Raw genomic sequence first — 16,288 nt, forward strand, 5'->3', positions numbered from 1 at the left:
CCATCGCACTCCAGTCTGAGCGACAGAGTGAGACTCTGTCTCAAAAAAAAAAAAGAAATCCTACTCTTCTCTAGGTCTCATTTTCTTCATCTGTAAGGATTGGACAGAACTGGGTGCAGTGGCTCACATTTGCAATCCCAGCACTTTGTGAGGCCAAGACAGGAGGATCACTTGAGGCCAGGAGTTCAAGACCAGCCTGGGCAACATAGCGAGACCCCCGTCTATTAAAAAAGAAAAGAAAAAGGCAAGAAAAGATCGAACAGAATGATCCCAAAGATCCCTTCCCATGCTGACATTCTGATTCCCTCATTCATTCATTCTAATATTAACCAATGCCAGCACTAGGTTCTGGGCATCCCCTGCTGAGCCATTCTAAACCTGCTGGGCACAGCCAAGACCTGTGAGTGTGGCCTCAGGCCTAGTGAGGGCTCATTGTTTCCACAGCCACTGCATGGTCCAGAGAGAGGAAGGAAAGCCCCACCTGCCCCATGAAGCCCACCCTGCCAGGGCCCACCTGCCAGGGGAGGCATTTTCCTGATCCCAGTTCTAGGTTTCATCCTAGAAGAGCCCTCAGTATCTAAAGCCTTTCCTACTTTCAACTTTTAAAAAAGTTGGGAAGTGTAAGACCACCTGCCATCTTCCTAATCAAAACTCATCTTCTGGCTCTTATTCTCCATGGCTTTTACACAACATGTTTTATTCATTTCAAAGTATTTAATTATAATGTTGAGGCCAGGTGTGGTGGCTCATGTCTGTAATCCCAGCACTTTGGGAGGCCAAGGTAGGAAGATCGCTTGAGGCCAGGTGTTCAAGACCAGCCTAGGCAACATAGTGAGACCCTGTCTCAAGAAAAAAAAAAAAGAAAAAAGAAAAATCAAGAAGAAAAAAGAAAGAGTGAGAAAGAAAGAAAGAGGCCAGACGCAGTGGCTCACGCCTGTAATACCAACACTTTGGGAGGCCAAGGCGGGCGGATCGCGAGGTCTAGAGTTCAAGACAAGCCTGGCCAACATAGTGAAACCCCGTCTCTACTAAAATACAAAAAATTAGCCCGGCATGGTGGCGGGCATCTGTAATCCCAGCTGCTTGGAAGGCTGAGGCAGGAGAATTGCTTGAACCCGGGATGCGGAAAGAAAAAAAAAAAAAAAAGAAACAAAAGGAAGGAGGGAAAGAAGGAAGGAAGGAAGGAAAGAAGGAAGGAAGGAGGGAAGGAAGGAAGGAAGGAAAGAAGGAAGGAAGGAGGGAAGGAAGGAAGGAAGGAAGGAAGGAAGGAAGGAAGGAGGGAAGGAAGGAAGGAAGGAAGGAAGGAAGGAAGGAAGGAAGGAAGGAAGGAGACAAAATATAACATTGAATACACGTTGTTTTTCAAACTGCACATACAACCCACATTTTGACTCAGGCCTCTGGGGCGAGGGGTACACACACACACATCCCAGTCACTGTCCTAGGCTCTCCAGCCATGAGATTTTCCGGCCCAGCCCCAACCCCGACCTAAGTCACCGGCTATCGGCCACCCATTGGCTGAAGTCCCTGAGCACCTGTTGGGAGGAAGGCTGCTGCGTGCAGCCGGAAAGTCCTGCGTCCCTCCGCTCTTACCGCGGCAGGAACCACAGCCTCCCGGAACCTCAGGGTTTGTATGGATTTCGCCCAGGGGAAAGCGCTCCAACGCGCGGTGCAAACGGAAGCCACTGGCTGGTTGGGCGGCTGTGATGAGAGAGCTGCATCCTTCCAACGCGTCCAGCTTTTCATGCTGATGTTGGTGAGAAGGGGGTGGATAGCGGGGATTCTCAGGATTAGGGCCTGGGGCCATTAAAGGCTGGGAGGTGGGGGTGTAAACCTGTGGCCACCCTGACCCCTGTCCTCGGGGGGCCTCACCACCAGGCCGAGGAGACCCAGGCCTGGTCACCTGCTCCAAGCCCAGGCCCGGCGCTCGAAGGCGGGCCCCAGCGGCCCTCCCTCCCCGGCCCTTCTCTCCCCTACTTTCTCCTCACCTCCCAGCTGCGCGGAGAACACGCCCCCTCCCCGTGTTCCCACCAATCAGCGTCCGGAGCGGCGCCCGAGGCGCCGGGGGGCTCTGGTCTGCAGCCAATGAGCGCCACGGCCCGAGGCGGCGCCTCGCCCGCCCCCTCCCGGAATGAAGGCCGCCCGACAGCTGGCGAGGCTGGCGCAGCGCGCGGGGCGCGGGAGCCGCGCGGGCTGGAGCGGAGCGCGCGCACAGCCAGCCCGCCTCCGCTCCGCCTCCGTCCGGGGCGCGGGCGAGGTGGCCGGGGCGGGGGAACGCAGGGGGCAGGGCCGCGGCGGCGAGGCCGGGGGGCGGGGAGGAGTGGGCCCGATAAAAGGCGGCGCGGCGGCCCCACCCCGCGGCAGGCCGGCGGGCAGGCTCGGCGTGTCCTTTCCGTCCGGCCCGCGCCGGCGGCGGGGAGGCGGCGCGCGGCCCGCAGCCCGCCCATGGAGGCTTTCCCCTGGGCGCCCCGCTCGCCCCGCCGCGGCCGCGCCCCCCCGCCCATGGCGCTCGTGCCCAGCGCCCGCTACGTGAGCGCCCCGGGCCCGGCGCACCCGCAGCCCTTCAGCTCCTGGAACGACTACCTGGGGCTCGCCACGCTCATCACCAAAGCGGTGGACGGCGAGCCGCGCTTCGGCTGCGCCCGCGGTGGGAACGGCGGCGGCAGCTCCCCGCCCTCCTCCTCCTCGTCGTCCTGCTGCTCCCCCCACGCGGGGGCCGGGCCTGGGGCGCTGGGGCCGGCGCTGGGGCCGCCCGACTACGACGAGGACGACGACGACGACAGCGACGAGCCGGGGTCCCGGGGCCGCTACCTGGGGAGCGCGCTGGAGCTGCGCGCGCTGGAGCTGTGCGCGGGCCCCGCCGAGGCCGGGCTGCTGGAGGAGCGCTTCGCCGAGCTGAGCCCGTTCGCGGGTCGTGCCGCCGCCGTGCTGCTGGGCTGCGCGCCCGCCGCCGCCGCCGCCACCACCAGCGAGGCGACGCCGCGCGAGGAGCGGGCCCCGGCGTGGGCGGCCGAGCCCCGGCTGCACGCGGCCTCCGGGGCGGCGGCCGCCCGGCTGCTGAAGCCCGAGCTGCAGGTGTGCGTGTTCTGCCGGAACAACAAGGAGGCGATGGCGCTCTACACCACCCATATCCTCAAGGGCCCCGACGGGCGAGTGCTGTGTCCCGTGCTGCGCCGCTACACGTGTCCCCTGTGCGGCGCCAGCGGCGACAACGCGCACACCATCAAGTACTGCCCGCTCTCCAAAGTGCCGCCGCCGCCCGCCCGCCCGCCGCCCCGCAGCGCCAGGGACGGCCCGCCTGGCAAGAAGCTGCGCTGAAGGCCCGGGCTCCCGGCCGCCCAGGGTCGCCGCCGCCCCTCGCACCGCTAGGTCTGCGCACCATCTCGCCCCCGCCGTGGGGAGGCGTGCGGCTCAGCGGTCGGCTCGACATGGGACGTCGTCCTGGTGGTTTTTGAAAAGCAGCCGACCGTGTGGAGTACTTCCGTGCTGAACGATTGGGACTAGACGCTGAAATCCCCATTTGTCTTCAGTTTCTAGTTTGCACATCCAGAACGGCGAAGGCTGGGTGTGTATTCCACTAACTGAAATATGGCAACTTAGAGGCGCTGTTTATTTACTGTATACGTCGACCTATTTTAGATGCGCATCAGTATGAAATTGTCTCAATCTTGGATGTTTCATTTTATGAATGGAGGCACTTTACTAGGTCTAGAATATTTTTTTAAAAGCCTCTGAACTGAGCTTAAAACTGGCGATTTTATGAAATGTCGGCAAAATGACTATTTTATTGTTTGAAGCGAGTTAATATTCTCAGTTGTCTTTAAAAATCAGTTACTCTAATTCCAGGTGAAGCAAGCCGCTGGTAGCATCACCCTTATGAGAAGTGAAGGTTTTGTAAACTTTCCAGTATTAATTTGGGCGGGTATTCCCCCCTTGTGGCTTGTTTCTGTCCTAGCTGGAGGTGTAAAATGCACAATGTGTAGCAGGTAGAATACAGCTCCTTATCGTTCTATGTACCAGGTATTTTATTACTGAACTAGCAACTAGCCTTTTCCACCTTTAAAAGTTGTGCCAAGTCATAATCATATTGTGTATAACTTGGAAATGGTGCTGTTTAAAAAAATTGTGTATTTATACAGTAACAGTATGAATTCATTAATCTCACCTGTAACTTTCCTACTTGGCCTTTTCTCTACACACTCACCCTCTTCCAGTTCTTTAAAAACGTTTATGACATTAAGATCAAAGGGAGGAAGGGAAGACAGCAGTATTAATTCACCCTAGATTACTCAATTTCAGGGTTCCTAGTGGAGGAAAGCCCATTCCAGCTGTTGCCTGTCAAACAAATAGAAGATGGATCTCTAGCTCTGAGCTATTCGTGTATTAACTCGTATTCAAGAAGGTTCCACCGTGGGCTGCGTCTGACTTTAATACAGGCAGTGCTCAAACTAGAATAAGCACTAATTAAAGGAATTGTTGGGGGTCCTTCATGTGTTCCCACTCCTACTGGAAGACCCATGTCCGTTTCCGGAACCCCACCAGTTTACCCATAAGCAAGACTAAACCTGATCCTTGGGCAAAAGTTCCTAACCCCTACTCTACCCTCCCACCCTCACTTTTAAATCCACCATACTGAATGCCACACTATGGAATGCAGCTACCTGCCAAGCAAGGCAATAGAAGGCAAAAAATAGAAGTGAATTAAGATGAACTCATCTGAAATACACAAATGCATTACTATCTGAAGATACCAGCAAGAGATTTAGTCTACGTGTCTAAGGCTCCCAGGATTTAGCTAGGCTACTAGAAGTTAGACTGCTTTCGCATTAAACAGCTAACTTCATCCACAGCAAATTGACTCAATCAGGAACCTTCATTTGAAGGTGTGTTAGAGGATGGGGTAAATACCCGATAGCTGTCTTTTTGGTGAAAGAAAAGGTGCATTTCAAGAACTTGGGGGGCAGGAGGAAAGCACAATGTTTCTTAGCCAGGAAAGACAAATAATCCAACGCTGCTAGTCTTAACCCCAGACCAGAGAGAACTGCAGATCTGATTGGGCCTAAATTAAGTAGCTTAATGAAACCATGTAATTACTTGTTCTCCTTTCTTTTGCTATAGAAAATCTACCAGTTTAAATGAGCTTCACCTTCTGGGTGAAGTTTCTAAGGTCAACATGAATCCTCTTACCTCTCCCACTGCTCGTGTTCTGCCTTTTCAAAAGGACCACTATGAACAGATCAGCACATTCTCTAGGCCAAAAGGGCTAGCCAGGTGGCAAGATCAATTTAGCTACTTTGTATTTTCAGAGTCAAATTACAGACGGTTTCCAAAGGTCTTGAGCATGGGGCTTTGGCATAGCCTCAATATATGGGAGTCACTGTGATGAGATGTGCCTAATGTTAATTTGATATTCTGACATTGCTACTATTTTACCAGAACTAAGAACATATTGAGCTGGAGCTTCCTGAGGGCAGGAGAGTATTGGAAAAGGAATCCAGAAGACCCTCTCCACTACTCAGGCAGCCACTATTCATCTATTTTTAAAGTACCCCATTTTCAGGCCAGGCGTGGTGGCTCATGCCTGTAATCCCAGCACTTTGGGAGGCGAGGCGGGGGTGGATCACAAGGTCAGGAGACCAGCCTGGCCAACATGGCGAAGCCCCGTCTCTACTAAAAATACAAAAATTAGCCGGGTGGTGTGGCGGGTGCCTGTAATCCCAGCTCCTCAGGAGGCTGAGGCAGGAGAATTGCTTGAAACCAGGAGGCGGAGGTTGCAGTGAGCCCAGATCACGCCACTGCACTCCAGCCTGGGCAACAGAGCGACTCTGTCTCCAAAAAAGAAAAAAAGTACCCCATGTTCAGCCCCTGTGCCAAATTTGCCTAGGTTTTCCAGCTGACAATGAATACTGGGAGTTAAAACGCAGAGTATTACATTACTATAGTTAATTTTCTAGGGTTCTCTTATGAAAAGTATATGTAAACACATTCATTTAAAAATCCTTGGAACTCAATGTGGAACTTTAAACATTTTGCAAAATTACATTTAGAGAAACCCACTTTTTCAAAGTTTAAGAAATATACAAAGTATGACAAAATTATCTTCATAAGAACATGCTGCATACTTGCCTAGTAGCAAAACAATACAGGGAAGAGTCAAAAGGGCTTCTCCAACTGTAGAGGTACAGATTGTCTTAACCTGTTCTTTTCTGTACAGACTTAAAATTTCTAGTGGCTTTTATTTTTCTTCATATTTTAATTTTCCTACAAAGTCCTTTTTGGAAGTTGCAGAATTATTAGCTTTGATGAGAACAACTTTTGTCATAGATTTGATTTATTAAACCAAAATTATACATATTAAAATTATATCACAAATATATATGCTTCCAGACAAAGAAAAGTTTGTTAGTCCTGATTTTCTAATCGTAGCCACTCAAGGAACAGTCCTTTCATAGTACCCCATGTATTTCAATTAGACTTATAAAATTATAAGTCAATCTATGGTCAGTGTCTTTGGTTAAAAAAAAAAACAACAACACAGGCAGTTCTTTACATAAAAACGTCCCACACATTATAGATGCCAGCCACCTCCTGGTAGTCACTATGGACAACTAATGAGATGCAAAGTCTTTTGGACCAATGATGTCTCTACTACTGGATCTATCTGTATTAACAGCAATGTTACTCTCAATGAAACTGCAGAAGCCACCATGAACATGGAAGACCACCTAGCAGATCGGTGAGTAGGCTGCTTGTTCAGCTTTCCTTTAACACCTGTTGGTAAATACTAATGGGAGTAGACAGAGTTGTATGGCCTGGACAGTGGAAACCAAGAGCAGGATCGCAAAGTAACAGCATCAGACTCTTCTGCCCTCCTCTTGCACTTGGGTTCTGACTCCCAGAACAAAGAACTTGGGAGAACAGTACGGGAGACTGAGCAGAAAGGATGGGTTTGCTGACTCGCCTTGAAATCTAACTCTAACGTAGGCAGCAGTAACTCATCTGAACAAATCTGATTAAATAAATTCTTGGGGCTTACCTGTGATGTCACACATACAGATCTACTCTCCAGGAAGCAAACTCTTAGCAAGTTACTGCCCCACTTGTAATCACTGATCTGAAATTCTCTTGTTATGAAAGAAAAGTCCTTCTCCCCACGAAAGACCTTTAAAGACTTCTACGTATTTGAAATACCAGATACTAAGGTGTTTAAAATGATTTCTATCATTGGTAACATCAAACAAAAATAGCTGCATCTGGTTAAATTAAAAAGCATCAATACTCCCTCTTCTGGCCCTATAGTTGTACCAATAGGAATTCTCACCACTACTCAATAACAGAAATAAGTGCCTACAGCCATGATGAATTTGTAACATTTTCTCAAATTAACTATGATTTTTCTAATTTCAGGTGAAAACCCAAGGTGGTACTTCAAACACGCACATGCACACACAAACTCAGAGGACAGCGTTACAAGGAAACTAAGGAATTCCTGCATTAACAAAGGAAGACATGTTAGGGGGACATCCTAGCCACATATGCTTTCTTTGTTATATTTAGGTTCATTTTCATTGATACTAAACACAGACATTTAATGGCACTGATAAAAATTCAAGTAAAAAAACTCAACTGAATATGCAAACTTACCATTATAAACAAAATACTATAACCACAAATCAACACTAAAACAAATTCTGTAAGTATTTTATTTATCACTGAAGAAAAAACACAGCAGCAAGTTCTGTGTTGGCTTCAATGAGACCAAATAGTTCATCTTTAACATAGCTACTGCGCTCCAAAATTGAAGTCAACACAGTCATTACTACAAATTACTTGTTGAAAGAATCTATCTTCAAAAGAAAGAAAATTAGGAAAGAGAATTTAAACGATTCCTCCAAACCATACATTTATAAATATTGTCATATTTAAAATGCTTGAAAGGCATGAATTCTCCATTAATGGAAAAGCAGTTTGCTATTGGCAACAGAAAAAAACTCAGCGATAGTTTACCAAATGCTTTAAAATTTAAAAGCTATACTGTTTGGATTCACACTTGCGCAGTAATCTTGTCATTACAACAACTGCAAATTGCTTTGTACTCACCTTCTCTCAAGTAAAATCTAAAGAAAACCCCACCGTATCCAATGTTTGTAATGTTTACTTCAAGTGAATCTAAAAAATTTCTAAATTTAGTTTATGGTAAATACCTCAAAATACCTAAAATAGGTACGTATCAACCACTTAAGGGTGTGAAAATTGTTTCAGATTCACTGCTTTAAAGGGTCTTCAAATATATTTTCTTTAACAGAACCTTACTTCATTCCAAATTATCAGATATTTCAAAATCAAAAAAAAGTATCAGTTCTATACCAAGATAAAGGTGTTACTCAATACCTGAAGGTTCACATTTTAAATTTATTTTTTAGTTTTTCTTTTTTGTCAACAAATGATTGATGAAATAATGCAACACCCTTAAATTCCAGAAAATGGCATGGTTTTTCCAACCTCCTGTGGATATGGTGCATGATCAATCTATTATATAGGATTAATACAAGTTCATGCTTTTTGTGTTATGGTGAAACAACATTAAAGAATCCAATTTAGATTGGTTGAAGCACAAGTATAATAATCCTTGAATGTGATCAAACCTATTTAAGACACCAGTTTAAATCCATTATCTTGAGACTTAACGTCGTACTGTGGTCCATCCATCTTCATCAGTCTCATTTTTAGTACGACGGAGAGATTCCCTATCTTTCTCAGCTCTCCATGAGGCCTTCTCTTTTTCACCTTCTCTTTCTCGGTCTCGGTCTCTTGAAAGAGCTGGGGGAGGAACTCGACGAGGAGGGTCCCGCTCTTCCACCCGGTCATCTTTCCTGTCATCAGCACGTCTCCAAGAACTTACTAAAAAGTTTAATTAAAAAAAAAAAATTAAGTTAGTACCATATTCTATTGGCTCAAATTACTCAAAATTCCTGTACTAAAGATTAACAATACAGAAATCATAATGAAAGCTCATACAATTTCTGACAATCTTTAACATACAAATGTACAGATAAAACTCAAAATCTGAAAACAGGCAGAAACCACTAGCCTGGGAAGGACTACAGTTAGTATAAACCCGTAAGACAAGGTGGCAAAAATCTGGCTGAATGAAAATTTTATAACTGAAAGGATTTTTGGCTCTTGAAGAATTTTAACAGCAAATTAACCATACAAAATACAGGAGTTTTTAAAGTTATGGCTATGACAGAAAAATTCTCTCACAACAGGATGTCAAGACATATGGAAAATTAATTTTTAAAAACCAAGAGAAAAATGAGGATTTTAAAAATGAAAAATACGTATATTTTAAAACAGAATAAACTTCTGTTACAATTTCAGAGAAAATGTTTCTACTTTGTGCTTAATCTGCCAGGAAGCTGCTTTTAAATAACAATTTTTTTCATTTTTATTAAGTAAACTTTATATATATTGCCTGCTATCCAATTTAGTCTACTACTGTACTTTGAATTTAGAGATAAGTGCACTTCACAACATGACCATTGAGTAACTGTATGAAAATCATGAATTCTAAATAGAATATCAACTCTCTTATTGTTGGCCTTCATACAAATTTATGATATAATTAAATAACCCAAATCGCCCCCAGAAACGACAGTTCTCCAATGCTTCAGTTGTATGTAACCTCTATACCTTCTTCACGTTCTGATCTGAGTGGAGGTCCTCTTCGGTCCCTGTCGTCTCTTAGATCTCGTCTTTCTCTTAGATCACGCCGGTCATCCCTCTCACGGCGACGGTCATCCCTATCCCTATCGTCCCGGCGACTTGAGTCTCTCCAGCTTGAAGATTCCTCAGCTGGTCCTCTTCTCCAGCCACCTTCATCCCTGTAGCCATTTACAATGACAGGTCAGGTTCTTACTGTTAGACCAAATGGATAATTATAAGTACATCCAGTCCAAGCTGGGGCTTAGAGTTTACAAATATAACGGACAGTTTAAACTCATAACCTGACCTTACCTGATGCCTGGGACGTGGAGAACAAATGAGAACACCCCGATCTGTGCCGTCCCACTCGTTAGCCACTACCCATATGTGGTTACTTACATTTAAAGTCAAACGGAGATATTTCCTTAGGACCATCAACCATATATTCTAAGTGCTTGGCTGCCAAATGTGACTGCTGACTACCATACTGGCCAGCAGACACATTTTCTTCCTTGAAGAAAATTGCATCGAACACTGCTGGTCTACATTTGTCAGTACAAGGACACTTTGGCAGCGGGAACAAGCTAGAACTTCTACTACTAATAAAATCAAAGGGCTTTTGATAATTTAAGGGCAAGAAAACTGACTGCCCTAAACCACAGGGGGAAAAGCAACGGACTAACAAAGATGGCTGGACTGGTTCCAATGCCCAACGGGTCACACAGCCTTTAGACAGCCACGAAGTTTGGGCCTCCATTTTCTTACTTTAAGAGGGATTTTTTTTTTTTTTTTTTTTTTTTGAGACAGAGTTTCGCTCTTGTTGCCCAGGCTGGAGTGCAATGGCGCTATCTCGGCTCACCACAACCTCCGCCTCCCGGGTTCAAGCAATTCTCCTGCCTCAGCCTCCTAAGTAGCTGGGATTACAGGCATGCGCCACCACGCCCGGCTAATTTTGTATTTTTTAGTAGAGATGGGGTTTCACTATGTTGGCCAGGCTGCTCTCGAACTCCTGAACTCAGGTGATCCGCCCTCCCAAAGTGCTGGGATTACAGGCATGAGCCACCGCGCCCAGCCTCTACAAATAATTTAATTAGAACATCACACCTAGGTCTTCTGAAGCGATCCTCTCGATCCACATCTCTCTCTCTGTCCCTTTCCCTCTCAGGGTCCTTGTCATTCTCCTCCCGATCTTGATTATCTCTGTCCCTTTCTTTTTCTCTGTCCCATTCACGTTCTTCTGATGGCCTTGATTCTCGAGGTGGACCCCAGCTCTCCTCTCTGGCTTTTTCTTTCTCTCTCCATCCACCTATTTTTTTGAAAAAGCAAAACATATTTAAAATATTTTTAAAAGAAGAAACAGATTGGCAATCATGAATAGATGTTGGCATTAATTCATCATCATTCTAAATGCTAATTTAAGACGCTGATTTAAAAAATACTAAAGCTGTGTACATCACTGCACAGACATCATTAACAGTATCTTAAACTTATATGAGAAACTTAAAATGGGCCGGGCATGGTGGCTCACACCTGTAATCCCAGGACTTTTGGAGACCGAGCCAGGTGGATCACTTAAGGTCAGGAATTCGAGACCAGCCTGGCCAACATGGTAATAACCCTGTTGCTACTAAAACTACAATTAGCCAGGTACGGTGGTGCGCCTGTAGTCCTAGCTACTTGACTTAGGAGGCTGAGGCATGAGAACTGCTTGAACCTGGGAGGCAGAGGCTGCAGTGAGCCAAGATAGTGCCACTGTACTCCAGCCTGGATGACAGAATGAGACTGTCTCAAAAAACAAACAGGAAAAGAAAAAAAAAAACCAAAAACCTTAAATGATCTGTGTTAAGTGTTCCATAAAACAAAAGTATCGCTGAAAATTTTAGAATTTTTCCTATTGCACGCAGATTTCAGCATAGTATCTGTTCTGATGTTACACAGATCACTCATTTAAGCAGAAAACTTCAAGAGTTTTCTGAGTCCCAATTTTGAGGTATTTATACCTTGCAACGTTTTCAAGCCCTTCATATCCAAAAAAGAATCTTTCCTTTTATATTCCTGTCCTCCACCATTTGCCACCCATTATCTAGTCATTAATCATGAATAAATCCTTTAACCCTGCACAGTGGCTCACACTTATGCATGGAATATATGAATCTAGGAACATTTTATATACAGTACATATAGAGATGTAAATTTGCTGGTGACCTCACTGTTTAAAATGGCCTCCAAGTGTAGTGCTAAAATGCTGTCTAGTGGCCAGGTGTGGTGGCTCATGCCTGTAATCTCAGGAATTTGGGAGGCCGAGGAGGGTGGATCCCTGGAGCCCAGGAGTTCAAGACCAGCCTGGGCAACATGGCAAAACCACATCTCTACAAAAAAATACAAAAATTAGCTGGGCTTGGTGGTGTGCACCTATAGTCTACTACTCAGGAGGCTGATGTGGTAGGATCTCTTGAGCCCAGGAGGCAGAGGTTGCGGTGATCTGAGATCACGCCACTGCACTCCAGCCTGGGAGACAGAGTGAGACCCCACCTCAAAAAGAGAAAAAACAAATGCTGTTTAGTGGCCCCAAGCACAAGGTGGCTATGATATGCCTTAAGGAGAAAATACATGTATTAGATAAGCTTTGTTCATGAATGAGTTATAATGCTGTTGACCATGAATTGGTAATGAATCAACAACATATCAGAAATAGGGAGTCTTTAAACACAAACACATAAAAGACATTTTATGTATTGATTGGTTGACAAAAATATCATGACTAGAAGCTTACAAGAACCTAACCTTATATTTACCCTAGGAACAGGAGTTCAGTATTCATGGCAACTGTATAAAATATAATTAGCAAATTAGTAAGAATCTGCTATACTTTTACCCCATTTAACATGAGGAAAAGAAAAATTAAATGTCTTACACAAGGTAACAGCTGAACAGTAGAATGAAGTGAGACTAGAAGAGACGAAGTAGGCAACAGAAACAACTGGGGAAAGCAAGGAAGTGGGTCACTTAGATCTGCACTTACAACAACTGCTCTGGTTATTTCCCTGACACCCAAAATTAAAACTGGGAGTAAGAGAGGCAGCAAAAACCAGTTAGCGGGTGAGGAAAATGATGCTGACCCAGGACCAAGTACAAGCAATGGGAATGGAGAGGAGGGTGGATTTCAGGAACATCAAAAAGGCAGAACTGAACTAAAGATTTAACATAAAGGATGAAACAGAGACAAAACAACTCCCAGAATCCTAGCTCAGACAGTTAGATGGACAGTGATGCCCCTGAAGAGAATCAGAGGGATGGGTGGGCGTGAACAAGTGCACGTGTATGTGATGGTAATGAGTCCAGTTTTGGATAGGCTGTGTTAGACATTCAGTAAGACTACCAAGTGGAGATGTGCTATATGCAGTAAGCAGCTGTCACCTGTGTGCAGTACGCAGAAATTACCTAGAGAAAACTGGCCGGGGCAGTGGCTCACGCCTGTAATCCTAGCACATTGGGAGGCCGAGGTGGGTGGATCACTTGAGGTCAGGAGTTCGAGAGCAGCCTGGCCAACATGGTGAAACCCCATCTCTATTAAAAATACAAAAAAATGGCCAGGCGTGGTGGCTCATGCCTGTAATCCCAGCACTTTGGGAGGCTGAGGCGGGCGGATCAAGAGGTCAGGAGATCAAGACCATCCTGGCTAACATGGTGAAACCCCATCTCTACTAAAAATACAAAAAATTAGCCAGGCATAGTGGTGGGCACCTGTTGTCCCAGCTACTCAGGAGGCTGAGGCAGGAGAAGGGCATGAACCTGGGAGGCAGAACTTCCAGTGAGGGGAGATCGCGCCACTGCACTCCAGCCAGATGACAAAGCGAGACTCCGTCTCCAAAAAATAAAAAATAAAAAATAAAAAATAAAAATAATTAGCCATGCATGGTGGCATGTGCCTGTAGTCCCAGCTACTTGGGAAGCTGAGGCAGGAGAATTGCTTGAACCTGGGAGGCAGAGGTTGCAGTGAGCTGAGATCATACCACTGCACTCCAGCCTGGGAGACAGAGCAAGACTCCACCTCAAAAAAAAAAAGAAAAAGAAAAAAAATGGTAATAGACGCATGTCACAAACATGTATACAACTGCTCACGAATAATAAAGTGTGAAACAATAAGCAGGCCCAGGACTAATAAAAAAAATGAGGCTGGGCGCAGTGCCTCACACCCGTTATCCCAGCACTTCACTTTGGGAGGGAGAGGCAGAAGGATAACTTGGGCCCAGGAGTTTGAGACCAGCCTGGGTAACATAGCGAAACCCCGTCTCTCCAAAAAATAAAATATTAGCAGGGTGTGGTGGCATGCGCCTGTAGTCCTAGCTACTCAGAAGGCTGAAGTGGGAGGCTCCCTAGGGTCCGGGAGGTCAAGGTTGCAATGAGCCATGACTGCACCACTGCATTCCAGCCTGTGCAACAGAGCAAGACCCTGTCTCAAAAAAAGTAAAGTGAGTTCCTCCTTGCATTATCTCTCAGTTGGCAAAAATAAATATATAAAGTACATTTTGGTTTCAATTATTTATTTTTAAAAGGAGGCTGGTTCCCAGTAAAACCTGAAAAATACACCAATACTGAAAGCATGAGTACAGGAAGAGCCTTCAAAGCAGTCATCGAAGCAGAAGGAAAACAAAGAGCACATCACTAAAGAAGAGAGGGGTTGGGTTATTTATGTTTTGGATGGTGGTATTCTGAAGGCAAACTTTTGACAGCGAAGTCACTGCAAATGATACTGAAGGAAAGATGAAAGACCAGTTTATCTGGAAAATAACAATACAACCCTGATATTTATCCATCAGAATTTCACTTTTACAGGTGAACACTTAAGCATATTCTAGGAAAGAGAATTTTACCTGGCTTGACTAATGGTCTCCAAGGACCAGGTCTTGAGTCATCACCCCGTCTGGGAAACCGATCATCATCAGCACGTCTTGAAAGGCGATCATCATCCATGTTTCTCCAAGGGCCCCTGTCATCCTCTGCACCACGCCTGGGAATTCTGTCATCATCGGCATTCCTCCAAGGTCCTCGATCATCATCCAACCCTCGCCTGGGACCCCGGTCATCATCCATGCCTCGCCTGGGACCCCGGTCATCATCCATGCCTCGCCTGGGACCCCGGTCATCATCCATGCCTCGCCTGGGACCCCGGTCATCATCCATGCCTCGCCTGGGACCCCGATCATCATCCAACCCTCGCCTGGGACCCCGGTCATCATCAGCATTACGCCAGGATGATCGCTCATCATCAGCGCCTCCTCGCCTCGGCCCCCGGTCGTCATCCATCCCACGTCTTGGTCCTCTGTCCTCATCAGCTGTTCGCCAGCTTCCTCTGTCCTCATCCAGTCCTCGTCTAGGTGGTCTGTCATCATCCGCATGACGCCAGTTTCCCCTGTCTTCATCGGCAATTCGTCTGGGAGGCCTGTCATCATCTGTGTTACGCCAGGAAGGCCGGTCATCGTCTGCCCCACGACGAGAGAACCTATCTTCCTCAGGACCACGTCTAGGGCCTCTGTCATCATCCATGCCACGCCGGGGAACCCGATCATCGTCTGGTCTAAGAGAGGACTCTCTATCTTCATCATCCCCCAGACGCCGGGGCCGCTCTTCATCTCTTCTATGAGACCTGTCCTCATCTCGCCCTTCTCCACGTCTCCACTCCCTACACAGCAACAAGAACAATTAAAAATATATAAAATAAAAAAGCATATGATCCTTTGGGGATTTTTTTTTTCACGTGCTTTTTAAAAACTTCAGTATGGGCCGGAGCAGTGGCTCGCACCTTTAATCCCAGCACTCTGGGAGGCAGAGGCAGGCAGATCACCTGAGGTCAGGAGTTCAAGACCAGCCTGGCCTGGCAAAACCCATCTCTACTTAATTGTAAGACATGCGGCTGGGCACAGTCGCTCACTCCTGTAATCCCAGCACTTTGGAAGGCCAAGGCGGGAGGACTGCTTGAGCCCAGGAGTTTGAGACTAGCCTGGGCAACATGTCAAAACCCCATCACTATAAAGAATATAAAAATTCACCAGGCGTAGTGGCCCACACCTGTAATCCCAGCACCTTGGGAGGCCGAGGCAGGCAGATTACTTGAGGTCAGGAGTTCAAGACCAGCCTGGCCAACATAGTGAAACCTCGGGTCTACTAAAAATGCAAAAATTAGCCAGGCGTGGTGGTGCATGTCTGTAATCCTACTTGGGAGGATTACAAGTGCCTCCCAGCTACTTGGGAGGCACAAGAATTGCTTCAACCCAGGAGGCGGAGGCTGCAGTGAGCCGAGAACGCGCCACTGCGCTCCAGCCTGGGTGACAGAGCTAGATTCTGTCTCAAAAACAAAGAAACAAACAAACAAAATTAACCAGGCATGGTGGAGCGCACCTGTGGTCCCAGCTACTCAGGAGGCTGAGGCAGGAGGATCACCTAAGCCCAGGGAGGTTGAGGCTGTAGTGAGCCGAGATCGCGCCACTGCACTCCAGAGTGAGACGCCATCTCAAAACAACAACAACGACAACAAAAACAACAACACAGGCCAAGTGCAGTGGCTCATGCCTGTAATCCCAGC

The 16,288-nt window shown here is 46.7% G+C and overlaps 2 protein-coding genes across 2 annotated transcripts in view; one reads left to right on the forward strand and one right to left on the reverse strand.

Moving 5' to 3' along the window:
* Window positions 1-1,498: 1,498 nt before the first annotated feature.
* NANOS1 (nanos C2HC-type zinc finger 1) lies at window positions 1,499-4,371 on the forward strand. Its single transcript, XM_016919465.4, has one exon. It carries the CDS (start codon window positions 2,086-2,088, stop codon window positions 3,316-3,318), a length of 1,233 nt encoding a protein of 410 aa, XP_016774954.2. The 5' UTR covers window positions 1,499-2,085; the 3' UTR covers window positions 3,319-4,371.
* A 3,314-nt stretch (window positions 4,372-7,685) lies between these two features.
* The window catches only part of EIF3A (eukaryotic translation initiation factor 3 subunit A), a 46,625-nt gene continuing 38,022 nt past the window's right edge, over window positions 7,686-16,288 (reverse strand). The window contains exons 19-22 of the mRNA XM_016919462.4: window positions 14,580-15,388; window positions 10,810-11,011; window positions 9,694-9,884; window positions 7,686-8,901 (exon numbers count right to left, since the gene is read on the reverse strand). Coding sequence (XP_016774951.4) covers window positions 8,684-8,901; window positions 9,694-9,884; window positions 10,810-11,011; window positions 14,580-15,388 — 1,420 coding nt within the window. The 3' untranslated portion in view covers window positions 7,686-8,683. The remainder of the gene's footprint in view (window positions 8,902-9,693; window positions 9,885-10,809; window positions 11,012-14,579; window positions 15,389-16,288) is intronic.

Source organism: Pan troglodytes, chromosome 8 (assembly GCF_028858775.2).
Source record: "Pan troglodytes isolate AG18354 chromosome 8, NHGRI_mPanTro3-v2.0_pri, whole genome shotgun sequence".
Lineage (NCBI taxonomy): Eukaryota > Metazoa > Chordata > Mammalia > Primates > Hominidae > Pan > Pan troglodytes.

What these genes read in the sequence shown, in the direction of transcription:
- NANOS1 (XM_016919465.4), top strand. Translation starts at nt 2,086, where the DNA reads ATGAGCGCCACGGCCCGAGGCGGCGCCTCGCCCGCCCCCTCCCGGAAT.